The sequence below is a fragment of the Artibeus jamaicensis genome, unplaced genomic scaffold (genome assembly GCF_021234435.1).
Source record: "Artibeus jamaicensis isolate MK-2021 breed Jamaican fruit bat unplaced genomic scaffold, CSHL_Jam_final contig_311, whole genome shotgun sequence".
Taxonomy (NCBI): Eukaryota; Metazoa; Chordata; class Mammalia; order Chiroptera; family Phyllostomidae; genus Artibeus; species Artibeus jamaicensis.
Window position 1 is genome coordinate 10,253,443 of NW_026521717.1, and position 24,863 is coordinate 10,278,305.

The window sequence follows — 24,863 nt, forward strand, 5'->3', positions numbered from 1 at the left end:
GGCTGAGAATGCCCTCGGTCTGTTGCTTGCTGCTTTATGTCTCACTTCTACCCCATGACTCTCCATCTTCTAAGGGAAATGACTATCTCTAATAGGGTGTCTGTGACAGATGCTGTGGGAATTCTGAGTTTGGGATAATGAGCTGTCATATGTCATTTCACTTAAACACAATACAAATATTTTGATCAAACATTTTCTCCAGCTGTTGAGTGAAAGCAATAAAAGCAGCAGGGAGAGCCAGTAACTTCACTGTTTCAGAAACCTTTATCCTCTAAAAGCTGTTGGCTGTTAACTCTTTCTGTCTCTGCCTCCCTTCCTGTTCTTTTCCTGGCCTCTCTGATCTCCCGTGTCCAGGGCTGTAAATAAAAAGACTGAACTCAGGGTTGGGAAGGTGGGTGGAAATTGACCACAGCTTTTATTAAACATCACTTTTGCTGGTTTCAGAGCAGCTGCAGCTGCTGCCACCTCATAAAATGGCTTGGCGTGGCCACTACAGGCAACCCCCCCATATACTTCTAATCCTCTCCCTGGGCTCCCATCAGCTGGTGTGATGGTAGATCTTCATTGTAGATTTGTGTCTCATCCTGTTTGCTCTCCAGTGCTCTTACCTGGTTTCAGTAATCTCTCCATTTCGTGTAGGTGCTGGGGGAGGTTGGCCCCACACGGAGTATCTCAGGGGTGAAAGGAGGTGGTGCAGTAATGGTTCAGAGATCTGGAGGGACCCTCGGTTATTTGCTTCTGACTGGTTTAAGCAGTTCTGTATACCAGTAGGAAGGAAGTAAAAGTGTGTGACTGTTCTGAATAGGTCCTTCAAGCTGAATACGTCCTTCAAGCTGAAACTCCTAAAAGCAATGGCCTGCCCGCTGTGCCTCCCCCTCCTTTTTAAACCAGGGCCTCAATTTTAAAAGAGCCGCCTGTAACTCAGCAATGCCACTTGGTTGCACATTTCTCATGTGAGATTTCCTGTTAGGGATTGGACCTGATCAGGTCCTTCCCTTTCTCTTCCATCCTTCTCATTTCAGGGGTAAGGAATGGCCTAACCTGCTTCCTGTTCTGGGTTTTAGGAAATCTGACCCACCAGTGCTCTCTTCCTACTGTATCTTTGAACCTCTGCTGTGTGTGACTGCTGCCATCCGCTTTACTTTAAAATGTGCCCAGGTGCCTCCCATCCATAAACAAAGGAAAACATTACACAGAGCTCTTCCCTGACCTTAAATCTTCTCTAGCTACTGCCTGTCATTTGCTGTCCCTCTCTCTGCAGCCAAACTTCTCCGAGGGCATGTTAAGGTTTTCAGTCCCCCAACTCTCTCTACCCAACAGCAGCACGGTGCCTGCTCCCTGAGGCTGCCATAGGAGACACCTGTGGCCTCTGTGCTATTTGCCAGGAACTGCCTCCTCCCTTTGGCTCTTCCACACCACTCCCTACTGGTTCCCTGGTTCTCTGATATTTTTCCTCCTCACAGAGCTTTGCTTTGTCCTCTTCCTCTGCTCATTTCTTAACTGTTGGCTGCCCTCCAGGTATCCTCTTATTATTCTATGCCCTTCCCTTGGCCAGTTTTATTCACTTTGATGGCATCAGTGGCCCCCGTGATTTTCTCTCTCATCTCCTTCATCTCCCATCTTCAGGAAAGACTTGGCTCTGGAATTCCAAACATGGCTCCACTTTTCTTTAGACGTCTGCCAGGAGCCCAGATGCTACAGTTTTCCCTAACCTTACTCATCCCACCCAGGCTGAATCCATTCTCTGGTCACTCATCCTGAGCCTGTGCCTGCCTTACCTCTGTGTTCTCACAGAAAAGGTGAGGCTAACATGGTACCTTAGCAACAGACCGTAGCAGTCAACCAAGTTCTTTGCTCCCCGTTTCACTAGTATTCTTTCATCTTTCTACACCGAGTCTCTACTCCACCCATTCGTTTCCATTCCCACTGTCCTGCCTTGATTTTAGAGCTTTTACATCTCTTCTTCCCCACCTAATTTTATCTCTCCCCAACTCATTCTCCTGTTACCACAAAGTTGTATTTTCTAAACGCATGGCTGATCATTTCAGTCTCTTGTGTGCAATCATTTCACCTTTTCTTCCACTCAGCTGAAACTCCCAAAACTGACATACTTTAAGAGCAACGGTTCTCAAAGTGCAGTGCCCCAGACCAGCAGCATCAGTATCACCTGGAACTTGTGTATCAAAGTTTTGGGATTAGTGCCCTAAAGCAATTCCAGGCCCCAGTGCACCACCAGACATGCACTGCTGCCTCGTGCCCTCTCTCTGTAGGTTTTCTGCCCATGATCCCACTTCTCTTTCTGACCTGCTTTCCTCTCCACCTGAGTGCCATCTTTTCATTAGGACTCTTTTGAGCTGGTGTCCCGATTAGTGGCTTTGTGACTCATGGGTCCTGGTGCTCCTCTTGGGCCCCTATTAGGCCGTATTGCCTAATAGGCTCCACATGTGCCCATGGCCCTCCTAATGCCTGGGACCCAAAAGTGCTGGTGAGGTTTGTACTGTGAATCTGTTTTTAGTTATTCATGTATTTATCAACCAGTTATTGAGTCCTGAGGTATGTGACTGACTTAGCCGAGGGAATAATTTCTGGTTCTAATTATCTTAGCTAAAACAGAGAGATCAGGGTACTTGAAGAGGTAAGAACAAAATGTTTATCAGTGAAGCAATTATTTAAATGGCAGTGCAAGTGCAGTAGTAATATTATTTAAATTACTCCCTCCTAGAACTTCTTTCAATCCCAAGCTACCTCTTGGACAGGGTCTCTCCTTGTCTCTTACTTAACTGCTCCTTCATTTATGTTTTCCTTAACAGGATGACACAGAACTGAAGTAAATGTTTGGTGGTGTTTTTCTCTCCATTGAAAAAAGGCATTGAAGACAGTCTTTGACTCGCAGTCCTGAATTTGGGAATGTGGCCCATAATGATTTTCTTTTTCTACCCCTTTGAGGACCACTGGTTTTGGATAGGAAAACTGACAGGAGTTTTTTTTTTGGGGGGGGGTGTAGGGAAGAAAGATTTGTCTTAAAGCTCTAGTGCATGAGAAATCTCTTACTCTTAATATTCTTCACTATTGTGTGTTTCTTTTGTAGATATATTACATTAGCATTTAATGAGTGATTTAGAGGTTTTTTTAATAATTTTTTTTAAAGTTTAATTTTTTTACAATTATATATATACTTTTTATTTTATTTATTTATTTTCAGAGAGAGGGGAAGGGAAGGAGAAAGAGAGGGAGAGAAACATCAATGTGTGGTTGCCTCTCATGTGTCCCCCACTGGGAACCGGCCTGCAACCCAGGCACGTGCCCTGACTGGGAATCGAACCGCGATCACATGGTTCGCAGGCCCGAGCTCAATCCACTGAGCTACACCGGCCAGGGCTGATTTAGAGTTTTAATAGAGATTTGTATGATGTATTTACAGTTGACATTTGAGGGTTACCAACTTTTTAAAATCTGAGTACTAGAATTGCTTAATCTGACCCTGTCCAGCACAGCCACAATGTAGATGAAACCCCAAACTCAAGCATAATAGGGAAGTCTGCACTAACCAGACCATTTTTTAAGAAAGATTTTATTTATTTATTTTTTAGACAGAGGGGAAGGGAGGGAGAAAGAAAGGGAAACACCAATGTATGGTTGCCTCTTGTGCACCCCTACTGGGGACCTAGCCAGCAGTCCAGGCATGTACCCTGATTGGGAATCAAACCAGCAACCCTTGGTTTGCAGGCTGGTGCTTAATCCACTGAGCTACACCAGCCAGGACCACTCAGAACATTTTTGTATGATGTGATTATTGTAATAATATGCATATGTGTGGGACAGCAATGATTGTGTATATGTGTGTTCTTAAATACAAAGAGTGGATTTCATTAGATTTTTTAATTTTTTAAATTTTATTGATTATGCCATTACAGTTGTTCTATTCCCTCCCTTCATTCCACTCCACCCTAACTCCCCCTCCCACCATTCCCCCCCTTTAGTTTATGACCATGTGTCTCAAGTGCTTTAGATTCTATATTTCCCATGCTATTTTTGCCCCCCCCCATCTATTTTCTATCTACTGTCTATGCTTCTTATTTTCTGTACCTTCTCCCCCCTTCTCCTCCTCCCACTCCCCTGTTGCTAACCCTCCATGTGATCTCCATTTCTATGGTTCTGCTCCTGATCTAGCTGTCCTCTTAGTTTGCTTTTGTTTTAGGTGTGGTTGTTAATAACACTGAACGCACCTGATCTCGTCATTTGATTTTTAATATGAGCCCCAAATGATTTCCTATGCTCTGGATTGGTAGGTGTGACTCGAGGTCCTGAGATAAAGTGGCACAAAAGGAAGCTGGTGACCAGATAGGGTTCTGATTCCATCTGCAAAAGAATTCCAGGCCCAGGCCTTGAAGTTCCTGGCTGGAGCAGGCAGGGTATGCCTGCCGTCCCACAAGATGGTTTCAGGCTGCAGCAGGCCACTGGCATATGTAACTGGGGTCCTCTCAGGTGCTCAAAAAGCACTGACTCTAAGCTGCTCATGATTTTTCCCCTCGATTTCTAGTGCACCCCAGGCCCTTAGTGGGAAAACGTTGACTCCTGCTGCTGAGTTGGACTTCTGAGAACACATAACAGTCTGCACTCCTGTCCAGGTCCCTGTCCTGAACTTTCCTTCTGTGTATCTACTTGCTGCCTCCTCCCATGTGTTTTTCCAGGCACAACTTGTAGCTATTACTGAAATGAATATTATTTCAATGAGATGTTACTTTGTTACTTTACACTGATGGTAGCTGCTCACTTTGGTGTTTTCGTAGATATTAACTTTATTGACGTGCATTTCTAGAGAAAAGGTATGCACTCCTAGCTCTGCTTTCTCCAGAGCAGTCCTATAGATAATCCTTTAGGGCCCTCACTTTCCAGGCAGATAATCTCATGGAGGTTATCTGTTAATTACCAGTGAGTGTGTGAAGTGTTTGTTAAAAGGCTTTTGAAGTGATTTTCCCAAGCTGTTGCCTAGGCTAGAGTATCAGGCAGAGGGTTTGGAGACCCAGCTTGGTTCCCTTCAAGTGGTGGTTATTCTCTTGCTAAGTTGTTTGTGTTTATAATGAAGTGAACTGTTTGTTTGACTCTGCGGAGGAAGGTATTTAACCAGGCACAAAAGTAAACTTTGGAGACATTCAAATAAGCCATGCAGATCTGCTTTGTGAGGGGAAGGAAAACAGCTTGGCCTTGCTCACCTCCAGGAAGAGTCCTTAAAGAACTGTTTAAATAATAAACTGAGCCCTGAGAGCAAGCAGATATTACCTGGCCAGTTGGGGGCTTTTGTGCAAGTTATGGGCTTGGGAATTCCTGTGCTGGGCCACAGAAGAAAAGAGATCTGTTTAGGTCTTGCAGTTAGTAATTGTGATTTATCTATGTGTAAAGGGACTTTTGCTTCTTAACAGTTTTGAATAAAACAAGCCAATTGGCCCCAGGATGGCTGGCTGATGGCAGGGTGATTTTGTTAGCAATGACAAAGGTAGGCCAGAGAATATCATAATGGGGTCCAGCTTATGTCTCTGTGGGCTAGGCATGCTTGTGGACCTGCTGTCTGGCACTGGGCTTCCTGCCCCACAATGTCTTGGAGAAGTGTTTGAATTACTGGGTTGTCATAAGCAAGGGGGCATCCCTGAAAGGAGCAACCCACGTGGGTTTACGTCTTTCTACAATGCCAGATTTATTAGGGGAGACTTCTCAATAAGCCAACAGAGTCATACACAGGTTACACACAAAGAAGAGGAATTTATGAGGTAGAAGTGAGCAGAGCAAGTGTCTGGCATAAAGTCCTGGGTCTCTCCACAGTTGGAGAGACAGGGGAGTCAGTCTTAAGCCAGGTGGCTACAATGATACTATGTGTCCAGTAGAGTAGAAATCTGGCAGGGCTCCAAGCATGACCCGTGGTATAGACAAGCTTGAGCATTGAATTGTTGGAGCTCTGAGTTCATATAGCCCACAAGAGGTGGCAGTCCCACTTGTATTAGTGTCCAGATGGAGTTTTTATTTCAGTGTCTAGACTTGTGGTTTTGGGCATAACAGGCTCCTCCTAAGGGAATTACCATTATACCCCATTACTTCATTTATGGGCTTCATGCTACTTGACATAGCTATCATGACCGACAGTGACTCCATACTAGATTGTCAAAAGTTGTCCAAAAAGTTAGCTCTGCTCTTGCTTTATATATGGGGTGACTGGATCCGAGGATGTCTTAGCTGAGGTGGGGCCCAGGGAGGAAAGCTGGCTCTGTTCCTGCCTCAGGACCTTGGGGTAAAAGTAGGATATGAGTGATAACTGGGTGGATGCATTACTGCTTTTTACATACTTGTAGCTTTGATTATTGGGAAGGTTGGAACAGTGGGAATATATGTGAGGAAAGTATAGCTGCACAGAGGACTTGGTTCATAATTGTAATTTGTTAGGACTAAGTCCAAGAGTAAAATTTGGAGCCCTTGCTTAAAAATTAAGAATTTCAAGATGGCGACAGCAGAATATTAAAGCAAACATAGGCCCTTCAGAGTAGGATCCTGGATCTCTATAACTTCTGGGGCTCTGCAGGGAAGCTGATCTAGCCCTGAGGTCAAGCTTTGTCGGTACCTACTTGAGTACCTTTAACTTTTTGTCTTCTGTGATTTGTTTTCTTGTTTGTGAAGTAGGGATAGTAATAACTACTTTCTTGAGTTTTCACATAGTGTAAATATATATACATGAAAGTGTTTAGGATAATTCTTGGCATATAGTGAATGCTCAATAAGTGATAGCTATTTATTATTTAAATGTGTCTGTGGTTGTAATTTTTTTCTCCCTGTCCTGATGGTTGAACCTACACAGTTTATGGCTAATCTGAAATTCACTGAACAGAGTTAGGTCATTGCCACAGAATTTAAAAGCAAAGGTATGGGCCTCGTGATCACAAAGGGTTGAGTGCAAGGAAAAATGGACCGAGCACGTAGATTAGGTACAAAGCAGAAGATACCCAGGTAAAACTGCTTACTTGTTGGCATAAGAAATGCCGTAATCTGTAGAGCATTTTTATGAGTTTATTTGCACCCAACTGATGCTTCAGGGACTGACAGTATTAGAGAGAACAACCTTTCTTTTACCTCAAGGTTCTTCTGGCAGGTCTAGTAATCAAATACACAAGAGACAGATTAGCAGGAGAAAATAGCTAAATTTAATTCATACATGTGTATGGGAACCCCACATAGAGGAGAGAGAAAGAGTCCGAGACCCCATATGCAAGAGAGGTTTTATGAAAGGGAGACTGAGGTATGTAAGATGTTCTGAGTTGGGGATGAGCTAATGCCCTTGGGGGGCTTCAAAGAGTCACTGAAGGATGATAAGATGAATGGAAGTTTAGTAAATAGAACATGACTTCAAAAGCAGTTACCTCTTATAATAGCTTATTATGGTAAAGGCCACCAAATTCAAATTGTAAGTAGAGGGGGAAGGGAGAAGCAGAAATTTCCCCTTGAGCCTGCAGCTAATGTTGCCTTTAGTTCAAAGTAATCTGCATACCACTGAGGCACCCCTTGGGGGTGACTCATTCTGGACCCCCATAGGTGTTTTGCAGCTTATTTTATACATTGGAATCAAAGGAGAAAATGGAAGGAAGGTACATGAAATCCATAGGTGGTAGATTACGGAGGTGGGAAAAGCATAGTGGAGAAACCTCTAGGATTGGATAAAAGTCAAAATGAAGAAACATTTTTTACATTCTTGGATACAGGATATTTAATAATTGACATTTACAGCACATAGAGATGGTACGTGGGAGAAGAGAGCAATGGGAGGCTTCTGTGCTCTTCTGCTGGCGGTTGTATCTTCGAAGAGTAAAAAAAGAAAATAATTTTTAAAATTATGTTATCCTAGATGCATAAGAACAATGGACAGAGCTCACCTGAGGTAAAGATTGACCTTTGCTAAGGAAGCTGTAGGTCTGGGAGGTGACTGACTACCTGCTCTGACCTGCTCAGTTATGAATTTGTGATCAGACCATCCTGTGTGGTTACTTTTGGTCACTGAACGTGTTAGGTTAGGCCTGCCATATGGTTCTCCCTGAGCTTGTCAGGTGTATTGCATAGTCCCTCTTATTGTTTACTCTGTTAATGTTAATTTGGGTGTCAGTATTGAGAATCCTGAATATAGATACTTTAAATTTATGAATCACCTTTACCTGTGTCACTTAGCCCCTTAGTCTTACTGATCTTAAACATTTTATATTATGCCCTGGCCGGTGTGGCTAAGTTGATTGGAGCATTGTCCTGTAAACTGAAGGGTTGTGAGTTTGATCCTCAAACAGGACACATACCTGGGTTGGGGGTTTGGTCCCTAGATGAGGGGAATAGGGGAATGTTGCTCCTGGTGAAAATGAATTTGACACCCCTGATTTATGGCATCAGTTATTAAATATCTTGTGTTTTAAATACATGGAAGTTCTCACATTATCACTCTTTGAGTCTTACAAACACAGCAAAGTGTTAGAAGTAGCCTTGTTTTCTAAAAATGTATCTAGACATTCTCTGACATGTAGAAGCTCACTGAGAAAGTATAGCATGGGGTCATCTCTGTAAGAATTTGTCTACTCTTATCAGGAAATTGCTATCAGTGGACTTGGTGGACCAGGTGTAGAAATAATATTTTAGAAATAGACCATGTTTTCTGTCCTCAGGGGTCTGTGGGGGCAAAAGAACATCACTGAGTTTATATACTTACCGATTATAGTTTGTAAAGACTGGGTCCCGTGCAGTTGATCTAGAAATCTGGGTCATTTGGGGAGATGGAGGAGAAGGCCCAGATGATGATCATACTGGGCCTCTTTATTTTTTATTTTTATTTTTATAAGATTTTATTTATTTAATTTTAAGAAAGGGGAAGGGAGGGAGAGAGGGAGAGAAACATCAGTGTGAGAGAAACATAAAAATGTTGCCTCTTGAATGTGCCCCAACCGGGGACCAAGTCTGTGAACCCGTGACCTTTTGCTTTGCAGGATGATGCCCAACCAACTGAGCCGTATTGGTCAGGGCAAGCCTATACCTTTTTAGACAAAGTGAGTTGTTGCTGAGTGCTGGTAGAAGGTCTTGGGAAAAACCAGCCAGTTAAGTCGCCCTCTGAGGTAATGTATTTGTCAAGAGTCACTGCAGAGATTGTATGTAGGACAGACACAGACAGGGCAAAGCAGTCTTGGTGGCTTAGGGGAGCAGTGGAAGCACAGGTAGTAGACCCAAAGCGCCCCCTACTCAGTGGAAGTAGTTTCAGGGTCATTAGCTTCTTCTTGAAGAAGTTTCCCTAACAGTGCCCAGATGAATAGGCTAGGTTTGATGATACCCCCAAATCTATCATTCCTCCAGTCCTGATGGAGGATACTGGCAATTTGGATTTCTTTTGAATATTTCTGAGCAGTTTAGCTTGTCTGGGTTTTAGGAAACATGGACAGGAAAAGGGAACAAGTTGGCTTCTGTCCTCTGTGGGCAGAGTACATTGCTGTGCCAGAAGTTTGGGGGCCTAGGGTGAGGTGATCTTGCCTCCAGCATAGTCTAGACACTCAGGGGCATTACCATGAGAACAGGTACTTTCAGGGACAGCAGACTAGTGATAATCTGAAATTTCTTCAACATACCAAAAGGAATTAGGCTAAGAATTAAGATAATAAATGAGATAGTGACAAAGGGAAGGGTAGCCAATAAGAAAGGACATCATATGTGTGAACATTTGAGGAGTGGATCTTGGGGCAGTTCTGGGCTAACCTGCGGGCAGCTGTGGGCTTTTTATCTGTACACTGACCAATGTGTGTGGGACAGCAGCAGGATGGACAAGTGATTTGGGAGGGCGTGCATTCCTTTCTGTCAGTCTTGAAACTTGGGGGCTGTGCATGGACAGTGAGGGAGGAAGATGGTCAAGTAAGTTCAAAGACCCTGATTGTCAGGGGACTGACAGGTGGCACAGCCAGATGTGCCCCACACTCCAGTATAGGTGGAAAAGAGAGTTTAGGTGTGATATTACACAAACCTAAATAGGTTTTACTTTTTTTTCTTTGAATTTCACCCTTTCTGGGTATATGCTATCAGTGTAATAATTTGATACACTGAACTTTTTTTTTTGTTTAAATCCTAACCCAAGGACATACTTAATTGATTTTAGAGAAGGGGAAAGGGAGGGAAAGAGAGGGAGAGAAACATCAATGTCAGAGAGAAACATCAATTGGTTGCCTCTCAAACATACCCTGACTGGGACCAAACCTGCAACCCAGGCAGGTGCCCTGACCCATAATTGAATCTACAGCCTTTCTGTTTATGGGATGGTGCTCCAACCAACTGAGCCACCTCAGTCAGGGAGCTGAAATGGTTTGATTGACCAGAGGAAGTCTGGTCAATGAGAGTTTTCCCACTTTGTTCATCTTAACTGTTAATAGTGGGGATCCCATGGGTGCAAATGCCATAGCTGGCTGTTCAAACTGAAATATATTTTCCTCAAATGATAGCATTTGATACATGCTCACATAGCCAATGTCTTTGAGGGCTTGTGTAAACTGTGTGTCTAGTGGCGAATGCAGGATTGCAGAAAAAAGAGAAATACAAGAACAAACGGGGACTATTTAGGTACTTGCATTCTCAAGAGTCAAGAAGTGTGAAGGAGATTCCACCCTCCCCCACTTAGCAACAGTAGATTTCTTTCACTGCACTCCGATTTCCTTGCTTATCCTAGCAAGGGAATCATTTCATGTGCTTTACTATTTTACAGTCATGGTAAAAGAAGCACTTAAATAAACCGTTTACTTAAAAGCTTTGTGTGTTCCTGCTTCATGATGCTTCATAGACAGTGAGAATTCAGAGTTTAAGGAACAAGAAAAGTGGAGCCTTTCAATATTCCCAATGTGTAATAAACATCCTGGAATTTCAGTGTATTCCAAAGGCATCACAGTAATAGCATTAAGAACAAGCTGGGGTATTTGATGTTGTTGACAAAAAGGGGGGAGTAGAGGCGAGGGGGCCCTTGTCATTTCTATCATGTGTTTTAAACTCTTGACCTCCAACCTTTTGTGTCAAAGATCTTTTTCCATATGGATGTTAGCAGCTTGCTTAAGTATCCTGAATTGACTGGAGCATCAACATTGCCTTGGTGGGAAAGGACATTCATTGTCTTGGAAAAGGCACAAGTGGGGAGCTTATTGCTGAGTGTCCACCATTGTCTGCCCTTTCTTAGGCGTAGCAGGGTGGGGTGGGGACTGCTCATGACTATATAAAGTAACTCGAAGCCCAGCGGAAAGCAGGCAGCCTTGCAAGGCTAAAACATGAACTTCAGGGCTACAATTTGGCTCAGGCATCTGCTGGGAGTTGGCTCTGTGCATGTTCTGGAAACTTGCACAGAACTATTCTGAAGAGAAGTGGGGCCTCTCTTTGGTGTCCCCGGTTTTGCCTGTCGTTGGAGGCCCATTAAGTAGTGGAAATCCTGCCTTGCCTAGGAACAAGGCTGGCCTTTCTTATAATAAACATTGATCGCGTTCCTACTGGGTGTGCAGGGAGAAGTCAGCTTTCTTGGCCCTCATGTCCCACATAGTACGGATGGGAAAGGAGGCAGTTCTGATCTGACCATGTGCCAGGGCAGGGTCATGTCACCACATTTCCTGGCATGGTAATAGAACATGGTGGATACTCTTTTTTTCATGTGTATTATCTGCTTACAGCTCAGTACAAATGTCACTCTTTTACAGTGGGATTATACCTGATAAATCCATCACAAGTTGAAAATACTATATATTGAAAATGTAGTGAATACACTTAACTAACATCATGGCTTAGCCTAGCTAGTTTCTACTGAATGTGTATCATAAAGTTGAAAAATCCTAAGTTGAGCCATTGTAAGTGAAGTTGAGGATCATTTGTATTGAGTGAATACATATTTGTGCCTAGAGAGGAACACAAGGGCCCTCAGACAACTTAGTTTGGTGAGAGAGGAGATGGTAAGGATACAATGTGGATACAAACAGAGTTCCATAGGTTGTCCATGGTGGTGTAACAGGAGGCAGCCAGAAGGGGGGCCCCCTAAAAAGGATTTGGAATGGGGTCCAGAACTCAAGGTGTCCAGGAAATATTAAGATGGCCTCACTCCCCCAAGATGTCCGTTGGGGGAAGGGGCAAATGGAGCAGGGCCATTGAGAGCTGTTTTGCATAGCAACAGTTTGCAACTAACCTCAGGAATGGTCATTTAACATCTCTATAACCTTTAACTGGTTTCATAGATATGTTAAATAGCTGTGGCCATGCTTTGAGCCAGGGAGAAGGGAGTGACTTCTACCCAGGATGTAACTGGGGGCTGGTCCCCTGAGTTACAGCGCCTGCATGAGAGCTTGGAATTGATTGGCTCTATGCCATGGGACCACACCTGCCCAGACTCACTATGGCAGCCCAGTAAAGCTGGGAGGATATGGGAGTTCTTGCATGTGTAACCGAGTGTAGGAGGAGTCAGAAATGGGGCTGCAAAGGAGGACTGGTGTGGGGATTTAAACGCAGAAGCGGCAGCCATTGGAGAGAGAACCATGTGTATTTGGTGGAGTGCAGACCTTCTCTTGCCCAGGTGGAGAGAGAGCCATGAGGTCTTGAGAGAGTGAGGACCTCTCAGCCATGTAGAAGAGAGCCACGCAGTTTTGTTGGAGTGCAGACCCCCTCTTGCCCAGGTGAAAGAGAGAGACATGTGGTTTTGGCAGAGTGAGGACCTCCATATCCATATGAGAAGGAGTATCACTTGGCTTTGCCAGAGTGGCGACCCCATCCTCTCTGCAGCTCTGGTGGAGAGGAGCACCATGCAGTTTTGGCCAGAGTGCAGACTCCTGCAGCTCTGGTAGAAGAGAACTATGTGGCTTTGGGGTGCTCCCCTTGGCTGTGTTGCCTGGGAAGCAGGAGAGACTTTGCCTGGAAGAAGGGTGAAAGAACTCTTTGCCATTAGGCCATGAGAAGGTGCCACATGGCTTTGGGGTAATTAGAGATCCTGTGTGGATGGTGACACAGCTGACAGTGCCAGTGGCCTGAAACACAGACATGTGCTACTTTTCCTGAGATACAGTACCCCGAATTAGGGCAGGAAGAAGGGAGCGCATTGGGCATCTGTGATTATTCTAAAGGACTCTGATATTTTAATGGGGACATTGGGTCACTACTTTAAGTCTGTATAGCTTTAAATAAACCTTTCCTTTCCTTTTCACAAATCTCTGGCATTGAGAGATGTCTTTCCTCTGGCAGTGGACAGATGAGCCCAGTAGGTATTAGTATCCTGTCCTTGGGAGGGGCCCCTGTTGTTCTGTAGCAGTTTTTGGCATCCCCAGGTGGGCCAAATATTGCTTCCACCCTTGGACCTCTGTTCTGTAACAGTGGGCCTCCATCACCCAAATTATGGCAAGGGGAGGAAAGAGCAAGTATTTCTTCAGGGCATCAGGGAAGCTTGGATGATGAGGTAGCATCTGAATGAAACCTGAAGACAAAGTTGCACTTGGGTAAGAGGGACTTTGTTTTCCACGGAGGGGACAACAGAGCCTTAACAGGGAACGCTGCCTGCCAGAGCACTGACTCTCTAATAGCAGTATCCCAGATACAACTTGATTGTTGGGGGGCCTTAAATGCCATGGTAAAAATGTTGTGCTGGATAAGGAAGACTGTCCTGGACCACTGTACGTTTTCAAAGCAAGCAGAGAAATGGTCCATTCTAAGTTTTAGGGATGTAAGTCTGGAGAATATAGTTTAGATAAAAGATGATTAAATGCTTGAACTCTTCCAGTGTGCTGGTAAGAATTAGAATGTCTAAGAGTACTTGCTTTGAAGAGAAAAAGACACTGGCTTGCTACTCTCTCCCCACATTTCCTTGGACAAGGCCTTTAACCAGTGTCTTTATCCAGAAAAAATAGACATACTCTTAGAACTTGCTCCCTAGGGTCATAGGAAGAAATAAATTAGTCATAAAGGTTTAGTACAGTGCCTGACACACTTTAATCAGTGAATTGCACAGTAGTCCCCTTTATCTGTGGTATCCACAGTTTTAGTTATCCATGGTTGTAAAATACTAAATGGAAAATTCCCCAAATAAAAAAATTGATAAATTTTAAATTGTGCACTGTTCTGAGTAGTGTGATGAAGTCTCACACCGTCAGGCTTCTTATAGCTGGAGATGTAAACCATCTGTTTGCCCTGTGTGTCCATGCTGTCTGTATGTACAAAACAATATGATATTTTAAGAGAAGGACCACATTCACATAACATTTCTATAATGTTATAATCGTCCTATTTTATTATTAGTTATTGTTAATCACTGTGCCTCATTTATAAATTAAATGTTATCATTGGTATGTGTGAATAGGAAAAAACATAATATACTAGGTATAGGGTTCTGTACTATCTGATTTCAGGCATTCACTGGGAGCATTGGAATGTATACACAGGGGATAAGGGGAACTATTATAATTATACTCATGATTGTTTTTTTTAATATTATTGTTAATTACCATTAAGTGGGAAAACCTTGGAAGATACTTAATTGTTGATTGACTGAAACTACAAATGTTGTGGGGGAGATGGAAGTGGGAAAGAGAATCAGTAACCTACTTTCTAACAGCTTCTTGCCCGATTTTGAGCAAAATGAATATGTGCTTCATTCATTTATTATTGGCTACAAAATTATGCCAACCAGCACACTTGTATGGTCTCTGCTGGTTTTCCAGTGCCTCTGGAATATTTCCCAAGGTGAACTGGATGAGTGGCTCTCAGAGTAGTGGCAGCAATCTCTGCTGAGGAACTCTGAAGACAAAGGTGAACTCCCCTGATATTCTGAATCTCTGAGCCCAGTCATTCTTTATCAAGGTGGTCTGGGTTTGTGTTCCTGCTTCAGAAGCAGGACTGGGATGGGGATGGGATCATACCTGGAATATTACCCCTTAATAGGAAAGGCATTAGAAGTGCACCTCCAAGGTGCCCTGGTAGTGGAACCAACTTGAACCACAAAGCCTTGTTTATGTGACTTTACGTAGATCATTTAGCTTTTCTGAGCAAATGGAATTTTCCCTTCTAAGTTCTCAGGATTGCGGTAATATAGGGAATAATGAGAAACAAGACATGGGGGAATAATAATAAAGCTTTGAAAATGATGATTTTAGGATTGTCATTGCCCATGAGGTAATGTACATGGACTTTATAAAATGTAATGCTTTGTATTCTTTTGCTTTCACATTTTGCTACCTGATTTTGCAGCATTGAAAAAGAATTTGGAAACTCTTTGGATAGATTTATTTTGGATAGGATACAACTTCTAGTTGTATCCTTCTAGACCTCATCTTTGTTGATTAATGGTTAGTTTACTAACTAAACCAGATAACTTTCTGAGTCCATTATGTCTCCAAAACTTTTGCAATTAAGTCGAAGATACTTTTAAATCTGAAATGCTTTTTCTGGAAACATTTCATTTTCTCCTTTCATTTTATCAGCATTAGGAATCCTAATTATGTTTTTGAAAGTATAAATTTAGATTTTAAATTGTGCCATACAAAATCATGATTGTAGATATAAGAATTTCTTACCAGTATCCAATTTTCATTTTTAATTTTCAGGGTTACTTATTGTCACTGAAAATACACCATTAATGTATTTAAAGACTTGACACTTTTAAATGTAGTGATTCCTTATATGTTTTCATGTGATTTCCCTTAGTTTTGCATTTGGGGTATAACGATTGTAAATCTCATTTCTTCTTATGCTTCCTTTCCTTCTGTTGAATTTCTTTTTCACTCATCATACTGACAGGAAAGCTAGAAACAACAAAAATGCCATGGGTACATATATTTGTGATTATAAACAAGATACATTCCAGAGACTGAATGGAAGGATTTCGTGGTCAGCTAGTAGATAAATGTGGTCAGTTTCTGCCACTGAGAACTTGCAGAGAACTCTGTCATTTTCTTGTGGAAACACATATTTATTTTTGTTATGACCACACTATAGTGCTGGGTTAGCATTTAGGTCTAAAATATTAATTAAATGAGTTTACTATGCCTACATGCTTGCACAGAATACATGACAGCAAGATGGCTATTAGAGTAGTGGAGAATGCCCCTGGAGTCAGAATTGTCAGTCACTCGCCACAACTAAAAAATTATTGGGTTCTAGAAGTAGCATAGCTTTCGTTGTTAATTAGCTTTTTATGTAATTGTGTATATATTTTACTTAAGTTAGAAGGAAATTAAAGCTTGTGAATGTTAAGTGATTAATGCAATTATTTGTTAGGTTTGTAATCAGTTTCAACAGTTATCATTCTTACCTTAGAATTTATTTAGGATATGTTTTTGCTAAAAATCAGAGTAAGTGCCCCTTTTCTGAATAATTACTAGTATGGATACTTCTATAAAGAAGTATCAATTTTTAAGCTACACAAATTGGCATATAGAGTTTTTACATATATAATGTTATCACTCATAAACAACATATTACTAAATAAAGAATGATGTATGTTTTATCTGAAATGTGAAAATTTCAGAAAATTATTTTATTGTGATATGCTAGGACAGCATTTGTCAAATTGTTTTCTGTAAAGGGCCAGGTGGTACACATGGTGGGTTTCGTGGGCCATAGCGTGAAAACAGCCAGAGGCATCATGTGAACAAAAGAGCACATCAGTGTTCCAAGAAAAATTAATTTGCCAAAACTAACCTGTGTCACAACAGTTTATGCATCTCTCCCCTAACATATGCTCTCCAAGTTAAGGCTCTGCCATGGTATAAAGTGACAAAAAAATAGATTTTTAAAAAATGAAAGGCACCTATGAGATTTCTAAATTGCGCTAGAAGAAGTATAGTTTCTTAATACTTCATATTACAGAGGGTCTTAAAAGCAAAACAATCCACCCTGATGACTCTAGAGACATTTCCAACTCTACACAACATGCCTGTAAGACCAGTAGGAGGGTTCCTCTTGCTCTCTGAGGTGTCCCCTGGGCTGATTCCACTAGGATGCCCATCAAGTCCATAGCTGGTCCCTGTGAAGTGCCACTCCTCACAGTCTGCTCATAGCTGACCAGAAGGGCCGCAGACTAACTTGTTGATGTAGACATTATGGATCAGGTGTCCTTGGGTGTCATCTTCAGAGGGGCTAGATCAGCTTTTTTCTGGTGCAGTGTTGTCCACAGACATATTTCTGTCAATGGGCAGGATGGGTGAGTGAGGGAGTCAGTCCAGGTGTTGGAGCCAGTCCACATGGTGATAGCGCCCTCAAGCCAAATGGAAAAAGTCTGCCAGGTGCCAAGGTAATGACTTGAAATGCCCAAGGCAGGAAGAGGCCTGGGATACCTCTCTATCCTCTCATTGGGCTGGTAATGGTCTCTCTCTTGGTACTCCTTCTTTCCCATTTGAGACCTATTATTTGAAAAATGCTGGATAATTACTTTGGTTTTAGCATAGTGGATTTGCCCACAATGGGTTTTAGTGTTTCTAGTGATGACAGGCAAGTGAATATGTGGGAACTAGACATTCTTACAGACAGGGCTGACTCTAATGACAGGAAAAATAATCTCTAGTTTGGTCTAGAATAAAGTCCAAAGCCAGTGTATAGACAACTTTGGTATTTAAATGAGCTAGGAGAACTTGTGCTGTTTACTCTTGTGGGTTCTCCTGTGCTATTTCCTATGCACTTTAAGGCCACTCAAATATACTTGGTGCATTACTTCTTCAGAGCACTTACTTAGTTGACTTTGATCGCTCTTTTTAAATCTACAGTATTTGTATGTAAATTTCAAACATTAAAAGAGTCCCAGAATGGCATACATCAGATCTTATGGCCTGAGTTACTAATACTTATTTCTTGTCAGAATAAGGCAAGTGACAATAAATCTCCAAGTGTCTTTCTCTGGGTACAGGTTTGATGATCAACCCAGGCTATTATGAAGAGACCTAAAAGTCACTGCCTCTCATTCCTAACAAGATCATTAATGTGCAGCATGGTGACAGGCAGCATGAAATCCAATACTGACAACTGTACCCAACACAAATATTTTTACTATGCATTTTAGTTTAAACAGATGTCAAATCAATTATGTATTTATAGGGTGTTGACTGTTCTGCTTAAGCCTCAGATGATATGCACTCTTCAAATCTCAGTTTAGTGTAGAGAAATTTGGTCTAATAGTCAAACCTCTTATAAGTCTGTAATAAATCATCTTTGCAACCATATATATGTACAGTTGACTGGGTACCACTGCTCCACAGACTCACCCCACCTGGTAGAATTTTAATTCCCTCAGTACAATTGATTCCACTGGTTCTGCACATTACTCTCCCTGTCTTCCATTTAGTGCGTTAGTTTGCTGACAGTAGAGTACACAGCACTTAGCAGCTGGTTTGTGAAACCATCAGTCAGGAAATTGTATGATAAATAGGAGGTAGCTGGGTTTAGTGGCACTTCCTTCTGCTTCAGCAGTTTTAACTAGAGTTTGGAAAAGTCATCATGCGGTGTTTTGTCAAAGGCCAGAACAGGAGATGGCTGTGGTGTGGTGACTTATTACACATATGTTTGAGTTATGATGCTCCACAGCTGCACTGCTCATGTGCAAATAATAAACTGTGAGGTGGATAATTATGGTGGCTGCTGGTGACATGGGCCTGTTCTTGTCATGCAGGTTTTTTGGGACAGTTTCTTGGTCCTGAGGTGGAATACGTGGCTGGCCTTCCACACAGAAACGACAAGCCAAGATGCAAGGAAAGCATTTGGTGTTTGAAGATTAAGCTTTTTTTCTTTTTCTTTGGATTAATGTCATGTGGTGCCACATATATTAAAAGGCATTTCCATTCTGCTTTTTAGTGTTTGTTTATACTAGTAAGCTATAGTAAAGTGTGTCTTTAATTGGAAGAGGTATTATTTTGTTGCATTTTCTCAGAAAATGGCTTAAGAGACGTGATCGTTACTGAAAACGGACATAAGGTATAATTGTATAGACTTCATTAATCTAAGAGAAGTCATTTTACACCGAATAAAGAGGGAAACAAATATAAACAGTAAAATTGTTCAACCAAAACCAGGGGTCTTTGGTCAAGTCAGATCATAACCATAAATTTATGTTGTTTATTTAACTTAATTCCATAGCGTATACATTTCCTTGGGACACTAGTAAACACTATTCAAAGAGTGCTATAAGATGTATCACAAACTGTCACTGAGAATTAACTTTTATACTCAGAAAACTCATACAACAGTGAGAAATGACTATAGTAATTGTGTTTTACTTTCCTCTCGCATGTTTTCACAATGCTTGGTAATCTTCTCTTTCATTCTGAAAGAAGGAGAGAGGGTGAGAGAGAGACAGTGAATTAAAATCCAGTTAGAATAATTTCTTAAGTGAAAAGATGGCAGCACCTTTAAATATCCATGATAGTATTAGAGGATTTTCTTGGGGAGTAGTGTTTTATAATGCTTAGGTATACTCCTGATTTTATAGGATTAACTGGTTGGTCTTTGCCCCTGTGTACATAATCAATGTACCTTTATTATAAATACTCATATAATAGATAATGATTGTAAGTTCATGAATCTTTGAGGCATATATTGAATATGAAATTAATCCACACATTTTGAGCTCTTTGTGTTTGAAAAATGTTGATTTGTGCTTTGTCACAATGCATAGGTACACTCACATAGGGAAAATCAGATACAGTTAATACCCACTTACTCAGTGGAGAGAATTTAATCGTGCAGAACATAGCCAACAGCAAAGAAGTAAGGAAATAAAAATATCTTCCACCTCTGATATAGTCACAGTTTACCTCAAAATGGCCACATAAAATGGTACATGGGAAAAGCGTTTCAGAGGAGGGTTAAACCTTATGAATGCTTGATTTACACAAAATTCTGGTGTGTTTTTCTTATTTCCAAGAGCAAATGGCATGTGTTAAATTTAAAGTCTGCTGGAGGCAAGCATGTTCACATGAGCAGCTGCTAAAAGGAAAGTAAGAGAAAGGAGAGCCATATATCCTGGCCATCTACTTGACTCTGGAATTGAATCTGGTACATTTAAGCCTATTTCAAGATTTAAAATCAGGAAACATTTGCTGAGTGTGTGTCAGACTTACAAACTAGTGAAAAAGATTACTCCATTTAATTTTATGTTGTTTTAAAATAAGTATGAATGATTTTTATTGAAAATGGTTAAATAAAGTAGGACATTTTGGCTTTACAGTATTACTGAGTTATGTGGATCACTGAATTTGACAACAGTGGTGGATAAGCTTTTAAACTTGGCATTACAATTATCCAGATTTCCATTACAAAAAAAAAAAAACTCTTGACATCTTTTAATATTACTGAGTCTTAAGTGATGCACTGAAAATATGATTGATATTTTTCAGATGGACTCTATAAATGTGTAAAGGTAGCAGAGCTGTCACCTGTTGAATTCCGGCATTATTACACATCATGCTATTACAGCTACAATGATAGGACAATACCAAGATGGTTGCCTTCCCCGCTTTATCTTACAACAAGCACAAAGTACCATGAGTAATTGGCATTTGCAGTACAATAATCTTTTTCCAGTCACAAAAGTTTTCTTGCTTTCTAAATCTGGTGGAGTCACAGTTTGAGTTCTATCTTTGCTATGTTAATAGTTTTTCATTCATTTTCCCCTCATAACTATATTATGAGATTCTTAAAGGGAGGGCAAAGTTTAAAACAAGAGAAATAAGATATAATTCTATTTACATTTATTTGAATTTTTTCATTTACAGTTTACATTCAATATTATTTTGTATTAGCTTCAGGTATACAGCATAGTTAGACATTCACATTCTTTACAAAGTGGTTCCCCCAATATATCAGGTACCCACCTGGCACTAAACATGGTTATTACAATGTTAATGACTTTTCCCCTATACTCTACATCCTTGTAACTATTCTTTAATTACCAATTTGTACTTCTTAATTCCTTCATCTTTTTCACTCAGCCCTCCAAACCTCCTCCCATCTGGCAACCGTCAGTCTCTTCTCTGCATATATGAGTCTGTTTCTATTATCTTTATTGATTTCATGTGAGGGTATTTAATGTCATAAAAAATAAAAAGAAGCCAGAGAAAGTCAAGTATCATATGATTTCCCTTATATATGGAACACAAAGGAAAAAATAAACACAATAGAAAAATATATAATTTTAAAAGTTTGTTTTATTTATATTCTAAGAGATGCTTACGAAGATTTAGAAAAAAGAGAAATATATAGGGGGGAAATGAATCACCTGAATTCACCACACATATACACATAATAATCCTCCAGTAGGATTTAAGGAACTTCCTAGTGGGGAATACTAGTTACACCCTTGTCTGTGTTTAGCACAGTAACCCCCCAGCCATATACCCTGCACAAGGTTCTGTGTTGTTTCTTGCAGCCATCACTCAGAACTTATGCTCAGTGCATTTCTAGGAATTGCCTGTACTTCCTGCTCCCCTCAGGTCTAGGCAGATCTTCAGACTTGTAGAAATGGCTCAAAGTCCTTCAGAGGCAGGTTGGTATATATATCAATTTTGGGGTTGCCGGTATATGAGCAGTAGCAGCATGATGGCTATGTGCAGGCTTGACCATGTGTGGAAGGTACTATTGAAGATCAAGTTTGGTTGTTTTCATAACATCATACTTAATAGCCGTGGAGGCACATTTCTAGGTTTTGAACTCTTTTATTTGGTCCTTGAAACTGGGGAAAAACTTTAGCGCCAGTTATAAAATAATACTCATGCTTTTAATGATAAAATATAGTGAATCACTATTTAAGAAAAAAAAGCATTTTCAGATTTTAAGAGTTAATCAGCATAAATTTCTACAAGTAAGCAGGGGTAGAGGAACTATTTTAAGCTAAGTGTGCACACGGGAACTCAGGAAATGGTCAACACCAGCCCGAGAAGAACAGGAGGGGAGGCTGGTCTGGGGCCAAGATGAATGTTAGGGCTGAAGGGTAGGAATTCCTCAGTTTGCCCCAGATCATGCCTTGTCAGTCCGAGAAAGTCAGCTTCTCTCCTGCAGCAAGGCCTCATAGCATTCATGCTGCCAAGCCATGCATTTGCTGCACCAGCGTTAGGACTATGGAGGCATAACCCAGGCCAAGAAGAAGGAAAGCATGCATTTAAATTATAAAAGATGTATGTTTCTTATGTGTATGTAGTGTATGTATGATGTGTGTGGTATGTGTGGTCTTTGTGATATGTGGTATGGTATTTGGGGTGTGTTGTTTGGTATGTGTTGTGTGTGGGCATGTTGGCATGTGGTATGGTATGTACATGTGGTGTGTTTGATATGGCATATGTTGTGTGGGAGGCATTTGTGTGTGGTATGGTATGTGTGTGAATGTGTGGTATAGGGCATGTGGGTGTTGGCATGTGTTGTGTATGTGGTGTGTCTGTGGGGTCTGGTATGTGGAAGCTATGTGTTGTTTGTGGTGTATATACATGGTATGTGGGATGAATGTGGGGTATGTGCTTGTATGTGGTGTGGTATGTATATGTAGACTATGGTGTGCATGTGTAGTGTGTTGGTGGAGTATATGGGGGCTATGTGTTGCGTGTTATGTGTGTATGTGGGATATGTGTGAGGTATGTGCTTAGTTATGGTGTATGGTTTGTATATGTAGACTGTGTATGCTGTGCATGTGTAGTATGTTTGTGTGGTACATGGGTGCTATGTGTTGTATGTGATGTGGTATTGGGGTGTGTGGGATATGTGGTGTGTGGTATTTGTATGCGAAGTATGTGTGTAGTGTGTTTGGTATGTGGGGTGTGGTGGACATGTGTAGTATGTTTGTAGGGTGTGGGTAGTATGCATTGTGTGTGATATATGTATTTAGGGTGTTTGTGTATGCTATAGATTCTAGCAGGGACTTTAGAAAGGACTTCTTCCCTTAAAAAACATCATGGGTATGGGAAAATGAAACTAGTTTTTATATTACATTTTGATCTAAAATGCTCGACAAAGTAATTTTTTTTAAAAGTGTCTTGTAATCTGTTCCTTTTGGATTTGTGACTCAGTCCTTTCATTCTGGCCAGCCTTTCTTTCAGGGTAGGCTCATATGTTTTCCCTTCTTACTTTCCTGTGTGGGTTTTGGTTGCTTTCTCAGGTGCAGCTGTTAGTGATTTGGTCATTCTTCTGCAGTACCTCGCGAAGCTCCATAATGAACTTTAAAGAGTTCTAGCACAATTTATTAAAGTAGGTTCCGCCTAAGTCATGAAGACAGTATAGCAATGTTGCTTCATGAATTAATTCTGTTCCAAAGTGTTCCTTTTATACAGATTGGACTTTCTTTTTCAGACCCTCCTCACCTGTTTCCCGCATTCCATCCTCCTGTGCCAATCGATGCAAGACATCATGAGGGGCGTTACCATTACGACCCATCTCCAATTCCTCCATTGCATGTGTAAGTATTAAAACTTGACCTAGTAATGAAACAAAACAAAATACCAGCTCTTACTGTCTCAGGACTTTTTGTTTCAAACATGGCTATTATGTATTGAAGATGTGAGCGAAATACAGGGTTTACTTTTGAAATACAGCAAGCCTATCTATACCTGGACCCACTGAAACAAATTGCCAACACTTCCTGAAAAATGCCCGTCATACTAGGAGGCTGGTAAGTCTTCCTATATATTTTGCTGACATGTGTTCTGTGGGCTGTAAGTACTAAATTAAAACATAGAGGACTAATGGAAGGTTACCATACAAAATACGTATTTGCTTTAGAATGAATGTGAAGTTTTTGGTGCCAAACTTTTTGTTATGTCAAAGTCCTGTCCTAGGTATCACATGAATTGTAATGAAATTTCTATGGTAAATTTTCATAGCCCCTGTGGTGTGTACTCCAATAGTTATTTGATTGATGAGAATGTCACCCAAACAAAATGGCAAGTGTGATTGAGGACTTAAAGATAAAAGGAAAGAATGGTGTTGATAACATATATTAGAAAAGGAAAAAGAAAATCTTGTGGAAATAAATATTATCTTACTCAGTTTTTGTGAAAAAGAATAGTGGACTTGCGAACTAAAATATTTGTATGTATGCCTGTGTCTGTGTGTATTTGTAGTATTGTTCAGAAAACTGTCATATTCTATAATAACTAGAACCACTTACTGAGAAGGGCTGCCCCTTACAAATGGATACACACACACACACATTTAGTCATATCTAGTAATCACCCTTCATTCTGAGACAGTAAAGCGAGAAAAGTATAAATAATACTTTGAAGAATAATGCTGGTTATTTAGATGGTAGATTGCATCTCCATGGCTATTAGTTATAGCTGTGTAATTACATATATGCCAAAGAAAAATGAAGTTGTTCTAAAACAGGTCCTCCTCTGTGAACAGAATTAATTGATATTAATAACCCTAACTACATGCCCAAGTACACATATAATATTTTACCAACAGTTTTTTGGATCCATCTTCCATTACTAAATTGTAATTTCAGAGCAAATTTGCCTGGAGGTAAGTAATAAATCTGTGTTGCAAACTTCTATAAAAACTATAGGAGAAGTGGGTATTTATAGAGAGAGAGAGATACAGAAACTTGTAACTTATTTTCTCACTTTTCACTGGAACGCAAGTATTTCCAGGGTTCTAAAGCCTGCTAAAAATATACTCAAATAAACCAAGGGGGAAGGAAATTCCAAATTCTTGCTTAAACTTGCAATGTAATTCACCCATTACACAGAGGTTTTGCATGGCTGATTCTCTCAGATTCCATGTGGTGATGTAGTTAATTTAAATCAGTTTTTTAATGGAATTTCGAGAGTTTTTCACTCTTTCAAAGTCATGTTAGAGAAATTTCAAAAAAATGATTTTATGTGATTGAAGAACTAGTG

General features: G+C 40.8%; 1 protein-coding gene across 5 annotated transcripts in view; it reads left to right on the top strand.

Moving 5' to 3' along the window:
• The window catches only part of GLI3 (GLI family zinc finger 3), a 318,015-nt gene that overhangs the window by 163,559 nt on the left and 129,593 nt on the right, over nucleotides 1-24,863 (top strand). For all 5 annotated transcript variants that reach the window (XM_053662976.1, XM_037132127.2, XM_053662978.1 and 2 more), the window contains one exon: nucleotides 23,314-23,419. In XM_053662976.1, the coding sequence (XP_053518951.1) occupies nucleotides 23,314-23,419 (106 nt within the window). The remainder of the gene's footprint in view (nucleotides 1-23,313; nucleotides 23,420-24,863) is intronic.